This window comes from Vicia villosa, linkage group LG7 (genome assembly GCF_029867415.1).
Source record: "Vicia villosa cultivar HV-30 ecotype Madison, WI linkage group LG7, Vvil1.0, whole genome shotgun sequence".
Classification (NCBI taxonomy): domain Eukaryota; kingdom Viridiplantae; phylum Streptophyta; class Magnoliopsida; order Fabales; family Fabaceae; genus Vicia; species Vicia villosa.
The window spans coordinates 8935275-8953955 of NC_081186.1; the positions used below are offsets into that span (position 1 = coordinate 8935275).

The following is an 18681-nucleotide window of genomic DNA, read 5'->3' on the forward strand; positions in this document are numbered from 1 at the left end:
CCAATTAATTATCAAACTTCGTACAAATTAAGTAAATAAATCCTTATTTAATTTAATTAGTCAGTTAATTAAATTCGGGCTGTTACAACTCTCCCCCACTTAAAATATTTTCGTCCTCGAAAATTCAGTCGACACAACCATCTCAACACCAAAACCACGTCCACTCTCTCTCTCGATTCATACCGATACAAAACGTTCTACACTTACGACCACACAAAGCTTCAAAAGACGTCATTCCAATATTCGAAGAAAACACCATGCAAACACACAATCCTTCGATGTGCAACTTAGTAAATCTCTTCATCGAATAATCCATCTTCGTCGGAATAAACGCGCACATTTTGTCAACTATTCGCACCGACCTAACTCACTTCACAATTACTCGATGCCTCGTCAATCTCGAAACAAAATCCACAGAGATATTATCTCACTTCCACTCAGAAAATAGATGACTATTGCACCAAACGAAACGGTTCCTAACAAATCCAACTCAAATACACAATTCCGGTATATGCCCCTTCATACTTTACCACTATACATTCCTCAATTTTGATACATCATTAACACCATGATTAATATTCAAATCCTTACAATATCCCTCATCCAAAATTCTCTGTGTCCGAATTCGAACCATCAGGAACACAAACTCGATCACAACATCTCATGACACCATTCTCGACAATCCAAAAGGTATCACTTTTTCCTTGATTAATCAATATCATCTTGTCAACCAATTGCAAATCCGATTTCTAGCCTTCTCTAATCTTGTCAAAACATCACAAGTAGGCTTCAACATACCAACTTAACACCCGAAGACGTCGCTTCACAACCAAACTCAACTCCCTAAATCGTTCCAACGGTTTCCAATTCTTGAATCCTCAACATAACTCATAAAATTATTTCCTACTCAATGCATCGGTCATAACCTTCGCTCTTCCAGGACGGTAATTCAAATCAAAGATTAAAATCCTTCGAAATTCTACTCGTCTTGTTTACCTCATATTCAACTCTTGTAATCACTCAACTCATCAAACCTTGATCCAAACAAACAGTGCCTCTTACATTCCAAAACAAACACAACGATAAACAACTCCAATACATACGTCGAATAATTCCTCTTATGTACTATATGTTACCTTGAAGCATAAGCCACCACTTATCGATATCTGCATCAACTCACTTCGACTCGAAATCCCATATCCAAGAAAATTCACTTCTTCCAACCAAAACTCAAATTCAGAAAGCTTTACATGACCTCCTTCTCTTTCAGCACCGATAACACAATCCTTAAATGTTCCACATGATCATCGTCGTTCTTAGAATCAAATATCTTCAAGAAACATTACCTCATAGAACCTTCTTCCTTCTTACTCGATAAACAGACGTAACTCTACGACCAAACACTCAGGCAATGAACCTCTTCTCAAACAATTCCTCAAATCTACTCTCCAACTCCTCCTTAGTCGCTTTACACGCTACCAAGTTAGTAAGACAAGTCTATCTCGTTCAATACGATGTCGTCTCCTATCAACAATAGATTAAGGGTGATCAAGTCCTCAATTTGTCAATAGACAGTCGACAATTATAATGAAACATAAACCACCATTACTAAACTATAATAGTGTTCCTTCGGAACTCGCACTCGGAATCACTTACAACACCGAGATCCACAATCTCTCTTACAGTTTCCATTACTTAGTTCGACCCCAAAAGTTCACACCCAAAATCCTCATCAACTTAGTCCAATAGAAAACAAACTAAATCAATTCTCAAAGTCTCTACTGAAGATGTTCAACAGATAATTCAAACACGCAGAAGAAGTAGAAACAAAGCCACAGCAGTTGTATCAATAACTATACTTCTATGCATAACAGATAAAACAAGATTCAATCTTATAACACAATCCAAAGAATGAAATAATGTGTTGCACCATTATCAATAATAAAGCACGTACCTCAGATTAACTTATCCTTAGAAGTAGTCTCAGCACCAGACAACGCAAATGCTTTTCCTTTCGCTTGATCCTTCTCTGGCTTATTGCACATGGCATAATTGTGTCCTTGCTCACCACAACTGTAGCAAATCCTACTCGAATCAACTCCACAATCAACAGTTTTATGACCCGTCTCGCCACACCTGTAGCACTTAATCGGAGTAGAAGCTCCTCCTCCACTTGGCTTCTTGCCCAGACCAGATTGTTCCCTCATGTCATCATACGATTTCCCACGGAACTGTTCTCCTCCTCGTTTCAACTGTAGAAACCTCACTTCTTTATTTCCACGCATATCTTCCGGAAAATAGTTTCTCAAAAATGCATCACAGAAAAGATTCCAAGTAACTTCAGTACCTTCTCTTTCAAATCTCCGCACAATATTACTCCACCAAACGTCAGCTTCTTTTGTCAGCATGTGAGTACCAAACTGTACCTTCTGTACATCAGTACAACTCACGACTTGAAAGATCTTCTCAATTTCTCTCATCCATACATGCGCTTTATCCGGTCCATACCCTCCTTTAAAGATCGACAGGTTGCACCTTTGAAAGTCTCCAAAAGCACGGAAGTCATCCTTTCCACCATAACCGACATTCTCTTGTGGCGCTTGTCCTATCGCACCAGTCCACCTCATCATTGCCCCAACATTAATGTCAACATTCCTTCCTGCAGCCATCGTCCTAAACAACCAAACAACCAGTCAAAACAGTATCGATCGTGTCGGGTACACGAACTAAATACCACAACATAAAAGACATTAGTAACCTTGACCAACTGGTCGACCAGGCTCTGATACCACTAATGTAACACCCCTTTTTACCTCATAAAATAATAAGCATATAATCAGAGAATAAGCATGCATATAACTAAAAAGGGCGTCACATCGACGTTTTCAAAAACTAAAAAGCTTTTAAAACCGACAGCATTTACCCATAAAATAAAATACACCTGGTCATTTCAAATAACACCTGACATATAATCATAATTCATCCAGAATATGCATTAACAGCGGAAAGTAATACTCATGTGTTTCATATAAATGATACATGTCCCATACCATGATCATAATATTTGGCTTAAAGCCTCTTAACAACAAGTAACCAATTAAATAAGTTCACAAGTTATAACAAAGTACATAAACAAATAGAACATGAGTTCAACATCTAAACTACCCAGTGTTACATGACCAGAGCATTGACTCGCTACTTAATTACCAAGCAACTCGGGAGAAACTCCGACTAGATCACACGCCAGCTACTAAACGTCAAGCCTGTATGTCGCCAAACGAGGGCAACATTAAAACAGAAGGGTGAGAATACGAACCATTATGAAGAAAGTATAATAAGATACAATGGTTAAATCAACAATTATAGGAAGACATTACACCTTGCCTAATCATATAAATTAATACTAATCAATATAATCACATACTTTAAACGTACAACAAGTATAAGCGTATAATATCTCAATACTATATTCTCAATTATGCACATAGCCATAATTATCACATATTCCCGCATTTAACCAATTACATATTCAAACGTCACCCATTCTCCATTGTTAATTAATACCAATATCACCACAACACCAAGTGTACATAATCAATTACCAAATCCATACACATAGCATTATGACATCAATGAACATAATCAATTGTTCACTCGTACACTTATCACAAAATATAATGCACATAATCAATTATCACAATCATGCACATATCACGACAACATAATGCACATAATCAACTATCACATAACTCTAACATGACTAAATGAAACATGTGACACTATGCATGTGGTACCAATGTGAAATTCTAAGTTTCAGCGGCCTCCGATTCATATCTCTAGAATCTAAGCCACACTTTCGATCCGGACAAGACCAAAGTCCACCAATTGTAAACATATAGTTTACGGCTTCCGATTCACTCTAGAATCCAAGCCCGCTTGTGTTTCAAAGAAAATCCACCTGTGTTTCAAGGCACACTATGATATGAATGTATGTACAATATCACAAATATATGCAATTAAGATCATCTCTACCATCTTAACATTCTGCATCTCACAATAATTCAACTCGATGAATTATCCACCAATTGTACACAACATTCACAACACATACATATCATTTACATATAAAAGGCCGATTAATCAACTACGATTCACAAAATCCAATTAACACTAGTATCCATACTATCTCATGTCAATTCACATTTACCACATCTATATGAATATACACATTATCAAAACAAATCATTGGCATATCAATATATTATTCTCAACATAAATATTCAAGCCAAAATACAAATTCGGTCAAATTCTCAAAATACCGTAATTTACCGATAAACCGAATAATTAATTCAAGTCCAAGTATATTCAAATCAAATCGGCTCAATTCATTTAATACAACTATTAATCATACATTAATAGCACCTACTGACAACAAAACTATTTTTATTGAAAATAGTGTCACGCTAGCTTTCTAACGCTTCCAACGGTACTCAAAACGGATTCACAGTTTGAAAGTTATGAATTTGTAAAGTTTTAACGAGAATGTAAACACCGACATCATAAACTGACAACTCTAAACATGTAAGAGTTACGCAAAATAATTAAAAGCGTGACTCTTAATAACTCAAAACAACTTTGACAACTCTAACAACTCAATTGATAACTCTAACAACTCTATTGACAACTCGAATGGAATTGAAATTGACTTAATTAACTAAATAGTCCAAATATTTATCTCTAATTCAAAACTCCTAAAAATAATATATTATTGCTATTTAATTATAATTATTATTATTACTATAAACTAAAAAAATATAACCTAGTCACAAGAACAAGACAAGGATTAGAAATAATTTTCAAAACAACACTGATAAACTTTTTAGGTACTAGCGATATGACTTTTGGATCATTCATGTTAGTAACATAATTCTAGAATGCCTTTAGTACCTTGTGGTTAATAGATTTTTCTACTGTTTCAATAGCAGTGTTTTTGAAATATAACGCAATATCAAAATAGAATAAAACAATATTGCACTGCAAAGAGAAACTCAAAAGAAAGGGCTGAAGTAAGTGTTTTTAATAGAACAACAATTCAACTTTTAAGTATTTCAAGTAACATTCATGTGGGATTTCATATCTAACTCATAAGTCTTTTCGGCTATCAGTGTTCATTGTAGGGGAATCATCACTTCTTTGTCAAATTTACTCATAACTAAGCCATAGTCTAATCCATCGTATGACTATTGTATGGAAACCTCTAATATTCTTAACACAACAATGTCATAAAATAAGACAACAACTATTTATTATTTGTATTGAAAAGGAGGACAACCAAATATTTATTAGTAAATATCTATGAAATTGGTTTTATAAACTAAAATATAGAACATTACAGTACGAACATGGCTGAAGCAACACTACACTACAGTATGCACTAATTGGCTATACCTTATCAAATTGTTATTTACCAATTTTCATCTCTGTCAAAATATAGACAACGTATATGAAACTACAGTACAGAAAATATTAAATTAGATTCTCAACTATCTCTCAATTTCATCAATGTGCCAATTACTAACATTAAAACATGTTTCTAACATTAATTTCATGGATTCTCAACAAAATCTAACATGTCAAAAACCTAAAAATTGAAGAACAAAAATTCTTAAATCATGTTAATCTACTCATTGACCCAATCATACTAACCCATAATAATAAGGATTCTCCCCCTTATCTCTTCAATTTCTCCTCCAAACCCTAGCTTTTGCCCCTTGTTGTTCTTCCCCTTTTTGCTCCTCTTCTCCTCTTTTCCTTCTTTTGAAAAAACTCAGCAAAATGAAAATGATACTCCTCTCTCTCATTCTACCCTTTACTATATTATTCCTATTGGGCTTACCCCATATAACTCCACTTCCTAACTAATTAGGCCCAATTGATAAAATAGAGTAGTCAAATAAATAATTATGCTCCAACAAATAATATTATTACCCTTAATATTATTTTCTGATTAATCCAATTAAATCCGACTTTATCTCAATTAAATAAAAATCCAATAATAATATTATTTCTAATATTATTTCTCTACATATTCCACTTTATTAATTCTTCGATTAACCGAATAAATTCCAACTTCACTTGAAATCTGAACACGTTTCTCAATAACACCGACGATCCAATTAATTATCAAACTTCGTCCAAATTAAGTAAATAAATCCTTATTTAATTTAATTAGTCAGTTAATTAAATTCGGGCTGTTACACACCTGGGAAAAGATCCTCCTAGGGTCCTAGACCTTTACTGCTCTGCACTGAATCTCCTGAACTTCAAAAACCCTAACAATCCACTCTTCTCGTACAAATATCCTTCGCTGAGTCTATCCTTGCTCCACATACGTTTGTGACCTCTTCCGCTTCTTGAATTACTTCCTATTCAAGGATTCCCGCTACAACATTGTTCCATACGACGAAACATCAGATTACTCTCTACATCGGTCCATACAATGACGTTAGGCGTTAGCCAAACGTCTTGTTCTTAACTTCTGGTTTCCAAAGTGTTAGGATGATTGTCCCAAATTTACCTTTTCTTATACAACTGAATCTCTTTACTTTAACCCTTACTCCAGTATAGACATAACAACTGTCACTGTAAACCACGAAGGTGTAATCATCTTGCAACTATAGCCTTGACATTCGACAACTTCACACAAGATTCTACTGAGGAGAGGCGAAATTCAACGGCTGACCTGTAACCATTGTCCAAGTCTTCCTGCACAATCGTAGTACACAAGACATAACCATAAAGGACTTGCGCCAACTGAATGTCCTCTCTAGCCTTCAGCATTTTGGCAGTCACAATATTATGTCCAATCCTTGTGACTTACAAGCTAAACTGATAACTTACGAACATCGGACCGCATGCCATTCATAAAATGTATTCCCAAGCTGGCCCATTGACAACACCTCTCGAGTTTTTGGTGGATCCTCGAGAGACTGGAATGAACAAAACACTGCTTCAACAATTTTCCTTAGGAAGATACTTTCATCCCAACATAAAATCCTACAAATAGTTCGTTCGTTCCTACCTCAGACTTATCTGATTCTTCCTTGATCCGTTGCGCTACTCTGATTCCAACAAGTCACACACCTTGAAATCCTCTGAGTCACATTATATCCATAATTCATTTAGTTTCCATTAATACACAATAATTCATTATCTACAGTTGTCCAATTACAACACGCGCCAGAACTCCATATACATCCATCGTCGACTACTACTCTTCGAATTTGCGTACTCTCCAGAATCAAGCTTCTACTTACCCTGCCATTCCATATAGTTCATCTACCTCAACTTAGGTACACGTTTTATTCTCAGGACATTGAAACCCAAATACTCACTGACTTAGAGGTTCGTCCCTGTCACTGATTTCCACAGCGTACAACTGCTATGTTTTTCCCTTCCAACAAGTTTGGTTGCTTAGCCGGTATAAAAAACCCTTCAAAACGTATTGCAGCTCATGATAACTCTAGCAGTTCTACACAACTTTTACCCAACCATACACCTTCATTCTCTTAGCGTAGTATCAACTCTGATAACTCGTGCGACTTATTGATATAACAATCCTCCCATAGCCACACTCCATTCACACAGTCATCTAATGTATGTTCCACCTCGGAATCTGACACTAAACTGACTTCCTCGCCGGCTGCATCCTTCATTGCATTGCTTCTAACGGCCAGAGTGTAGCCACAATGCAAGAAATTGCAGTTTGTATTTCGAAAATCCCTCTTATAGATTCCTCAACAGTTCTTAAACCAAAATTGTCTATGCCTTACCAAGATTGACATTTCTTCACTCAGAGTATCTACAGACTACTTGCGTCAAAATCCTGGGGGTTCTAGTTGTCTCGATCCACATCTTGACAGTTCGGGTAACACTACTTGCGTCAAACGTTCCCCTTAAGCTTGACGACTCCAATATTATCCACTTACAACGTCCAAACAATCCATTACTCATCCCACTCCAACTACTTGGGTTCACAACACTTACAGTTTTACGAGTCCTCGTGGCGGCTCTGCCGTAATTCTACCGTCCCACACTCAGTCGATGAGTTGATTAAGTTCAACGACTGAATGAGATACTAGTAAAATCAGGCTAGCAACACACATATGTGAGGAGGAAAGGATTTACTAGTGATGTCTCATAGCTCGGCCGAGAATCGACCTGCTCAGATACCAACTGTAACACCCCACACATAACTGACTAGTATATTATGCATGAATCGTTAAAATTGATATTGAGTACATACACAAGTCAAGGTACAATATTTAATCCATATAAAATACAACATGAAATTCTACTAAGAAGCATAATACATGAGTCTTCAATGGATCTTGCACAGCGGAATATCAAAACCAACGAGGTCTTCGAGCCAACACCACTTCAAGCCATCAATTCGAACCTGGTATCTATCAAAAGCTACTAAACTGCACCTGAAAAAGATAAGTTGATTGGTGTGAGATTACTAAATCTCAGTGAGTCCTCCTATCCTATGGGTCCACTCGGATCTACAGGGTACATGCATCAAAATCGAATCCACCATTGATTCGGGGTTTATCCTCACATCCAGTACAAGTACGGAGCAAACAAAGTGACTCGTCCACCATTGGACTTGCCTTAAACAAATACACATTGTATAGCAAACAAGTATGCACACCCGCATCCATATACGGGGAATCCAGAAGTGTAATAAAACCTCGACTAGATTATGGAATAAATGCATCCTCGATGAGTAACCTCCTGCCTATTGTCAAGGGACTTGTACAAGAACACTGCAAGATGATTAAACGGGTTCGCACAAGCCTAAATGGCCGCGAGATGACCTTAGCCTAATTGGCGTCATTGTCCCATTAACCTTCTTCACGCTAGTGAGTTACGCCGAGTACAAACTGCCACCTTAACGCCTGGGCCCATCGGGCGAAAGCCTAGTATTAGTCTACGTGACTTCACTAGAGGTGAGTTACCTCTTTATGCATTAGCCTACATGGCCGCATAACCCCACCATACCGAGCACGCAAGTGTGTTAATGCCAAGTGAGTAAAAACCCTATACGGCACTCACGAGCACACTGCAACGGTAGCTTAGATGCACACCTTATCGAACAATACACATGAACAGGCTAATCCATTGGACCGCACGGTTCGGGAAGACTCATTGACCACATAGTCGGAGTAGCATCCCAATCTAGTCCTCCGGCCACTTCGATTCAAGCATACGAAAATATGACATAATGTCAAAATCACATACAATACAATCAATCCAATCGTTTAACCAAAACGACAGTGTCCTTATATTTTCATGTATAAAACATAATGGCATAACATTCTCAAATATGGATGTCTCATTCATAGTAAGCAATAGAAAACATATGTCATGCATAACATGAGAATTATTAATCGAATGATAGAGACATAAGTTCTCATACTAATTCATTGATTCACTAAGTGGGGTTACACTATTGTTAAATCAAACATTCTGGTTTAGGGACCTATTTCATTAGATAGTACATGTTACTAGCTTTCCAACGATATAAAGTTTGCGCGAAACGGACTTACGACGCAAAAGCTATGAATTTTCGAAGTTATGGAAAATTTGCCCAAACAGTGATGTAACGGGTTACATGAATCATGTAACCGGTTACATGACCCAAAAACTGTGTTTTTCACCATTTTTCACACATGTAACCGGTTACATCAACCATGTAACCGGTTACATCGCTGACAGACCCAAAAATTCTGCATTTTAAGAGTTCTAAACCAGTGCCAAACCTATCCAATTAATTCTAAGTATCACAATTGATCCCGAACGAATTTCTAACATGCATAAATACAGAATCATCAGCATACAAAGGATTAAAGCAATACAAACATCCCATAATAACATCAACTAACAATTCATCATATAAGCATGTTAATCATCATGAATTTTCACTCAAACCCCAAACCCCAACATGCAAATTTCCCATGATTCCCCCAAAGTCTCTAACTAAGGACTCACCTTGGATTAATAGAGGTTGAGATGATGCTCATGCAGCCATTGGACTTCCATTAATGCCAAAACTTTACCTCTAACATGATCAAACCCGTAACCCTCTATTCACACTTTCAGCATAACTGACACAAATTCAAGCTCGGTTTTCTCCTTTAAATCAGAAGCTATGAATGCGAATTAGTATACTAAATCGAAAAGAATTTTGTTAGCTTTCCAACGAGACCAGAACCGTTACGATTGGAGTTACGAGCAGAGAGATATTACCGTTTTAGTGGAGCTGTATCCAAGGTGCGAAAATGGAGATGATGAACTTGAGTTCTTCTTTCTTTCCATGCTTCTAAGCTCTCTCTTCTTCAAAAATTCTGATTTGGAATGGTTTACCACCAAACAATGCCTTAAGTCCTCATGCAAGTAATATTTAAGGTCCAATGTGCCCTTTAACTAAGTGGTATTTACAACAATGCCACTTAGTTCAATTCCAACCAATTCCATTGCTTTCTCTTAAGACTTCTAATACAATTATGTTTGGTGTGTCTAATACTGAGGAGAGCACTTCTATTTATAGGCAAAGAGTTCAGTATAAATTGAAGGAGTGAGCTTGCTTAGTGAAGTCACTTTGATTTCTTGGCCATAAAGAAATTCAAAGAATATCCAAAATGCAATGATGGATTTTTTGATACCACTCCATAGCCCTCGTTTTGCTTGATCTTAGGGGACACGTTTGTTACAGAAATGTGCTCCAATTGGTTGGGAGAAGATTCTTTTGGTGATTCACTCTTTTGCCATAAATTCCCAAGTGTAATCATTACATAATCACATGTCTTTGTTTCTGGGAATATTCTTCAATCCTTATGCAATAATGAAATCAAATGCATGGCATCTCTACTGGTGTATTAGGTGTCATGTAGAACCATTTAGTAGGAGCAATTGCACAATTTGGCCAAAACCAAAGTTGGTTATGTCTTGAAATTTCACTCCATGGGCCTGACTTTGAACAAGCATAACTCCTAGCTCAAAATGAACTTGGAGAAGTTTGAGAATAATTTGGAAATCCCTTAACATGTACTTCAATTCATTAATTTAGAGTTTCTTCAAAATCATTTGGGAAAATTGTGTAAAATGGGCTTAAAGTTTGAAGAAAACTAGCTTAAAAAACACTTAGAAATTTTACTAAGTGTTTATGACCTATAACTTTCAAAACTCATATCTCTCAAATGATTGATCTTTTGAAAAAAGTTCAAATTTGAAAAGTTATTTTATTTTGCAAGATCTACAACTTTCATGTTGGAAGTTTTTTGAGTTGTGTAGGTGAAATTTTGAGATCCATGAACTAGGTCAAAATACACTAGTTTGACTTTTTGTTGACTTTTTGATCCTTGATGGATTTTCTTGATTTTCTTTGGTCAAATGACTTCAATAATCATATATTGATGATATTGATCCTTAAAAGTCATGGTTTGGCCCAAAACCCTAAAAGTCAAAGGTGATATTGTACAGTTGACTTTTTCCAAATAAAGTGAAATCTTGGACTTTTGTGATGAATCAAGTTCTCCTTCTCAAATGGATGATATGGATGGAACATATTGAGGTAATAGAAGTCCTTGAGCCATGTGTTGATTTGTGGAGCCATGTCCTAATTAAAAGTCAACTATCCAGGTGAATTAGGTCAAAAACCCTAATTTGTAGACCAGATGATCTTGATGACTGTGGCCTCTGAATTGAAGTACAATGCCCAGTGGATATTTTCATAGGGATTATTTGAATATGATTAAACACTTTGAGTGATGCCCTGAAGCTTTTTAGGGTTTCCCAAATGTGGGCCCTGATTTTAGTCCTTGATGGACTCAAGACCCTAGTCTGGTGACCTTAGCAAACCTGAGTCCTGATGAATGGTGTCTAATCAACATAGATGGATGAATGAACCATTTGAGTCCTATGATTGTATTAGAGGTCATTTTCTTATTGAGTGATCCTTTGCTTGAGTTTCTTTGTACTTGAACACCCCCGACTGAGTATTAGATAAGCAAGAGGCAGCTATGGGTACTTATCTTGAGTTGATGAAATGCCTGGAGGTGTGACATTTCAGGGGGGTCAAAATTAGGGTATGACAGTTCTGGATCAAATAATCCACAACCACCTCATAACACTCACCTGGCAATGGAAGCACTTTGTGATCAGCTCTTGGACATACTCAACAACTACATTTTGGCGTTGCTCACAAGGAGAATTAAGCTTAATGCTAGCAATTAGCTATGCAGTTACTTGTTCAGCCTTTGACCACTACTCTGAGTTAAGCACCTGTATCATATAAGCAACTTCATTTGATAGAAAACCATTTGGCAGTAGCCCAACGGTCAATGATGGAAGGCAGTGGACAATCGGGTCTCAACTTTATCAGAACCCAATGATTACTGTTGACAAAACCAACAGCAATGATCGTTTGTCGACTCGTTTATGGTGGTGGAACTATGAGAAGCGGGAAAAATGTTATGTTCATTAACATGGAAAATGAAACAAATAGAACACTATATTTAGAAGCAACAGGGTAACCCATATCGGAAATCGTCATCCATTTCTCCTTACCCTGAAAACCTAAGTGTTTTACGAGTAATGAATTGCTAGCATCAGAGACACTTGTCCAAAACACACGAATAGATTCCAAAGGTATAGGTATTCCTAGAATCTGGTAACCGGCGAGCTAACACGCACACGGTAACCCATGTGTTGTTCTAATGTAACAACCACACCTCTGCTTGCTCACACCTAGCTGCAACTTCAACATTGTGTTCATTAATATATTGGAGTGTTATATCGATGCTCAATATTGATGATACTTTTTTGAACGACACTCTTATGGAACCTAGCTGCCACTTCAACATTGTGTTCACAGCCTCCCAACTTGCACATAAATCACCACGACTTGTTGTTAACATGTTCTTCAGTTTCCAATATGCAGACTCCACCCTACATATCATAGACACATTAAATAAACAATCACAAATAGAAAACATAAACATATGTTCTTTTAGAAGGTACCTGTTTGTTGTTGTGTTCTCTAAATGAGTGATTATGTTAGTCCATGCAGCAACAAATCTTTCTTTATATGGTGTTAATCATGTTTCTTTCACATACTTGACAAATGATGGAATATCACCACATACACTCTCGAAGTGGTTGAGATGTAAATCATATTCGTCTTCTGTATTTGAATACATAAGTTGTTCCATTGATCCATGACATGTTCTTGTCTTTCTGATTTGACATACTCTTTATATTTCATGCTAACATTTTTTGAAATATGAAACATACACAACAAATGAGACACATTTGGATACACAAAATCAATGGCATTCATTAATGCAAGGTCCCGGTCCGTCACCATGACATCTGGTCGCAAATTCTCATAATAGAACAACTCCTTGAGCCTCTCTAGTGACCATGTGAAGTTCTCCTCCCTTTCGTGTTCCAAATATGCAAAAGCAACTGAAAACGTCAATTTTGTTGATATAACACCAACAATATCAAGAAGTGGTAGCCGATACCTGCACGATTAGAAAAGCATCCATAAACTAGATCATTCTACATATTTTAAGATGGGAGATTTTAATATTAGTAGTCTGACCTGTTTGTCTTGTACGTGCAATAAAAAATCAACACTAGAGGAAACATATTCAACAACTTGACCGAGTCAGGGTGTGACCAAAAGATATCAGCCACAATATCTGAATTCTCCTTATTTCTAGACCAACACATATATTTCTCTTGGTGAATAGGCTCAATAAAATTTGCATTTCTGTTGGTGCACTTCTCTTGCCCAATCTGTATGTTGCTCTAGCTTTGTAAATCTGGGTAATACTCGTGAGATTTTCTTGATCTTTGTCTTTCAAAGAAGACGCGATGTACCTTGGTGTCATATTATACTTCGTCATGTCATTCAAAAACTTTCTTTCATCATCTTTTAGACGCCATAAGATGTCATGACCTAACATATCCTTATCTAGTCTATGATTATGCATCCCACATTTAACCATCACCTTCCAACCAATACTACTCGGAGTAAATCTCAGCCTAAATAGGCATCTAAGCCTCATAGTATGATTGCCATCAGAAGGGACTGCAACTTCATTTTTCTTTTTGTAATTTCCTCCTCGGTCACAGCTCATAATCAATTTATTCTTCCTCCCTCGCATTCCATTAGCAGAATCGGATCGGATTGTAACAACAGCAACACCACGAGTTCTTCCAATAGCACATGCCCATTCTAAAACCTTATCTCGTGATTCAAAAATCTGACAATCACAAAAACGTACAATGACATAACTGCATTAAATTATAAAAACAAAAAAAAGTGTGTGTATGACATGAGGTAAACATACCGTATCTATCACGAAGTATTGTGTAAGATCACTGCTAAAATCCATAGAAGAAGCTGAAGTTGTCGGTTCAGGATGTCAAAGATATAAAACTTCATCTGCCATACCGAAAATTTCAGGTTTAATGAAATTTCCGGTACACACCCGAAATTTGAAATTTCTGGTAGCGGGTTATATACCGGAAATTTGGGAATTTTTCGGTACGGGGTAATGAGTTTCATAAAAGTACCAGAATTTTAAAATATCTGATAAAATGCACCGGAAATTTGGAATTTCTGGTAAACAAATACCGGAAATTTGTGAAAATCAAATAATTTCCGGTATCGCACAAAAAAGGGTATCAGAAATTTGCTAAAAGGTACCAGAAATTTACTTTTTGGCTAATTTTTTCAACAGTAATTTTGTTTCAAAAATGGTATAAAATTTGAGTTAATAGTATCAAAGGGTATTTTAGAAATATCGCAAATTGGAGGGTTGGCGGGTATAAAAAAGGGGGTGACAAGTTAATTTCTCCTAGATTAGTTGCTTCGTAGTTTTGTTTTTGTTGGGCTTAAGCCCTCGCTTGTACCTAAAAAAAATTATTACAAAAATCAACTTTCATAAATTTTACAGAAATGCATCTCCATATTAATTTATGACACAATAAAAGTGTAACTCACTTACGAAGGGATGCAATGTATATGGGATGCGTATACAAATAATATACTTCTAATTTTGTGAATGGCAATTTTGAATTTTAAAAGGGTGTCTCTTTAGGCAATTTTGATTTTTAAAAGGGTGTCTCTTTACCTTGTGAGACAAATCCCTTCATAATGAATCAATTAAGTAAAATTGAAAATTTCGGGACTGTGAGCATAAGAGGAATGAGAAATATCTAAATTTTATTGATTAACTTTTTTAATAATATTTTAAATATTTATGTGACTTAATAACAAAGATTAAAATTGTTTGCAAGATAATTTTGTAACAACTAAAAAGGGCTTTTTTTTTTTAATTTTATTTTTAAAGCTAAGATATATTGAAAGGAGTACTACGGACACTGATAGATATTTAAATTAAATAATGCAAAAGATTTTTAAAAAAAATTATAAAAGTTATTGGTATGAGTAATATTCTTTATCGACCATTTTTAAGCCAAAGTCTTCAACCAAAAAAAAGCTATACTTATGAAGAAAAAAAAAAATTTGTAAAATTTATAGAAGTTAATAGTAAATATGAAAGTAAGTATTTTTGTCAAAATCTAATAACACCCATATGATATACTTATCAATCATTACCATGTCATCTTTAAGAAGGATCCATCTCTCACATAGAAAGTATAGTCAATCTTTTTACATTCTCATTAATTTACGCTATACATGATGCTAATAGCTCAGTTCGTAACATTTTAGTTTTTAGTTGTGACAATGAGAATACAATCTAATTCAGGGTACCTGCAACAACAAACATAAGAAAGCAACAATACCTTGTCTTATATGTATAATAGTTTACAAAAAAGAAAGATAATCAGCATGTTACTTGTTCATTCAAAGCATTTCACCACATTCCTTACATTACACCATCATCTTGTGTTCAGGCCTGTGAGTAAATTCAAAATCAATGTGCACAAACGCTCTTTCAACTTGAGGAAGTTGCTCAAGCTTCTCTTGAAGTGTCTCACCAATATTGTGTGCTTGATTTAATGGCATGTCTTCTGGCAACACAATATCTACTTCAACAAAATAATGAGCACCAAAAGTGTATGCTCTCACAGTATCTATGTGTTTAACTTCTACATGATGATTCCATATTAGATATGTCAACTTTGCTAGAAAATCAGGTGGTGCTGTCCTTCCAATGAGTGATGATACATTCTCAATCACTGTCTTCACCCATGTATTAATTGTGTACAGTGCTATCTACAATACATATTATCACAATATCATAGTCATTAGATTATCATGTGGTTAACTAGCTAGCAGTCACAAATTTTGTCCTTGAAAATATATGTAAGAATAATGAAATATGCAAAACTAAATAAACATTACTAACTGTAAAATTATAATCCAATTAGTGGAAGGAATGAACTCACAATAATAGCTCCCAATGGATCAATCCACCAATAGAACTTGACAGCCAACACAGCAGCAGCTAATCCAACTGAATTAGTAATAACATCAAAACAATGATCTTGTGCATAGGCTTTAACAATTTCGTTTGTAAACCTTCGACAGTAGACCATTAAAATGAACTTTACAATGGTCACAGATACCATGATCACGATCATCCACATCAACTCACTATGATCCATTTCAGGCTTTGTCTATAAGAGAATGAAACAAGAAATTAAAAAACAGGTTTACTAGTAAGGTTGGCACAAAAAACAGGCTTTGATTACTCATTCATTGTGAAACAGGCACAGTAATCTTAATTACCTTGGAAATAATTTGCCTTCCAGACTCAATCAAAATCTGCAATCCCAAGGTTGCCATTACAGATGCAAAAACAATGATACCCTGCATAAGAAATCTGAAGTCAATATACGCGTCATGATTTTTAGTCAGTATCACAATTAATATCTATAGATAATCAAAATTATACAGAAATTGCGCCGTTAAAACTGGTTGCATCCTTTTCAATCTCATGACAATAAGATACTATTGGCAGGCATACTACATTTGGCAATTTAAACTCTTTAAGAAGGTTTAAAGTTAAAGACATACTACTGGTTGCATTCTTTTCTTTCCAATTGGGTAGTGATAATGGTTTGGTGTTTTCATGGCATTAGCAGTGAACCACAATATGAAGCCGGACAAGAGATCCAAGAGAGAATCCAAAGTGGAAGCAATCACTGCTAATGACCTGCTCTCAATTGAAGCATACACTTTGGCTGCAAATAACACCAAGTTAACTGCATTTGACAAATTAACTGCTAGTCTTTCACTTTTTGCTAATTGCTTCATTTCATCCTGAAAATCACATATATCAGTGCAAAAATAAGAGAATCAACAAATTTTTCAATCTTAGACATAACTATAATCACTGCTGCGACGCGAGCACAATTATTGTTGTAATGTAATCTACCTCGGTAAGACTTCCGGGGAAAAGTCCGGTTTCAGTCATGGTATCCATGTCATTATATCCTTCAAGGAGCCTTTCCTGTTGTTTGTAGTATTCTGCAACCTTGCGTTGCTTTTCTGAAATCAAAGACAACCAAAAAAATCTCACATCTTAAAAACAAGATTGAAGAAAAGTAAAGCATAATTCAAGAAAGAAAACAAAACCAAAATTGGAAACAGAGAGTAATGCAACCGGTTATTATGACAAGAGACTTTCTTACTTGGTGTACGAACAAGGCCACTGAAAGTGAAGGAACGTGGACGGTGTTGATGATCATGATCATGATCATCATCACGATGGTGATGATTATGGTGGTGACGTGGCAACTTAAACTCTTTCACATTCAGTCTCCACGACGATGACGGTTCATCTCTCACAATTTCCGCCGTTGTGCCGCCGCTTCCGCTGCCACTCTCTGACATGTTTGCAGGTTATATACTGTAACTACCTTTCGTTCTAAATAACTGTTTATATAGAGAACAAGAAACGGATGGAAATCAAGAGAAAAAAACTAGAGATTTTAAAATGGATCCGCCCGGTCTGAAGTATATAGCAATCTTTATCTGGTTCGGTCAATTTCTATAAACCGTCATTTTAAACGATCTCTCCCAATGCTTGTATAAAATATTGTCTTGTTGAATCATGTTGCTTTACAAGAGGATTTAAAGCTCACAACTTTTCTTCCATTATTAAAGTAAAATTACTTTTCAAACGCAATATAATGGTTGCCTTTTGTGTGGTGTATATATATTTTGTTGGGGGCATACCACACTTGTAAACAACCCTCGAGTGGAAGCTCTTTTCTCACATTGCCTTGAAATCAAAGGTTCATGAAGATGCTATCGATGTCCATCCTCACAATGACGATCTCATGGTTATCGCTATTAAATGCGAAGAATGATAAATCAGAAGAGTCCTAGTCCACCAGGGAAGCTCCACCAATATACTATATTGGGACGCCTTTGAGAGATTGTGTCTCGATTCTGAACACCTAAAGCTCTTCAAAGGATCGTTGGTTGGATTCTCAGGAGAATAGGTGCAGGTGAAAGGCTACATCACCTTGAGGATCACGTTCGAAGAGGAAGACCATGCCAAGTAAATAAAGGTTAAGTATTTAGTCATTGATGCACGCTTTTCATATAATATGATTATTGATAGGCCA

At 36.0% G+C, this 18681-nt stretch overlaps 1 protein-coding gene across 1 annotated transcript; it reads right to left on the reverse strand.

The window, feature by feature from the left end:
- Positions 1–15737: 15737 nt before the first annotated feature.
- LOC131616944 (metal tolerance protein 9-like) lies at positions 15738–18180 on the reverse strand. Its single transcript, XM_058888365.1, has 6 exons — positions 17740–18180; positions 17484–17596; positions 17123–17368; positions 16835–16915; positions 16492–16722; positions 15738–16318 (listed from the first exon to the last, which is right to left on the reverse strand). Exons 1-6 carry the CDS (start codon positions 17939–17941, stop codon positions 15974–15976), a joined length of 1218 nt encoding a protein of 405 aa, XP_058744348.1. The 5' UTR covers positions 17942–18180; the 3' UTR covers positions 15738–15973.
- Positions 18181–18681: the final 501 nt, after the last annotated feature.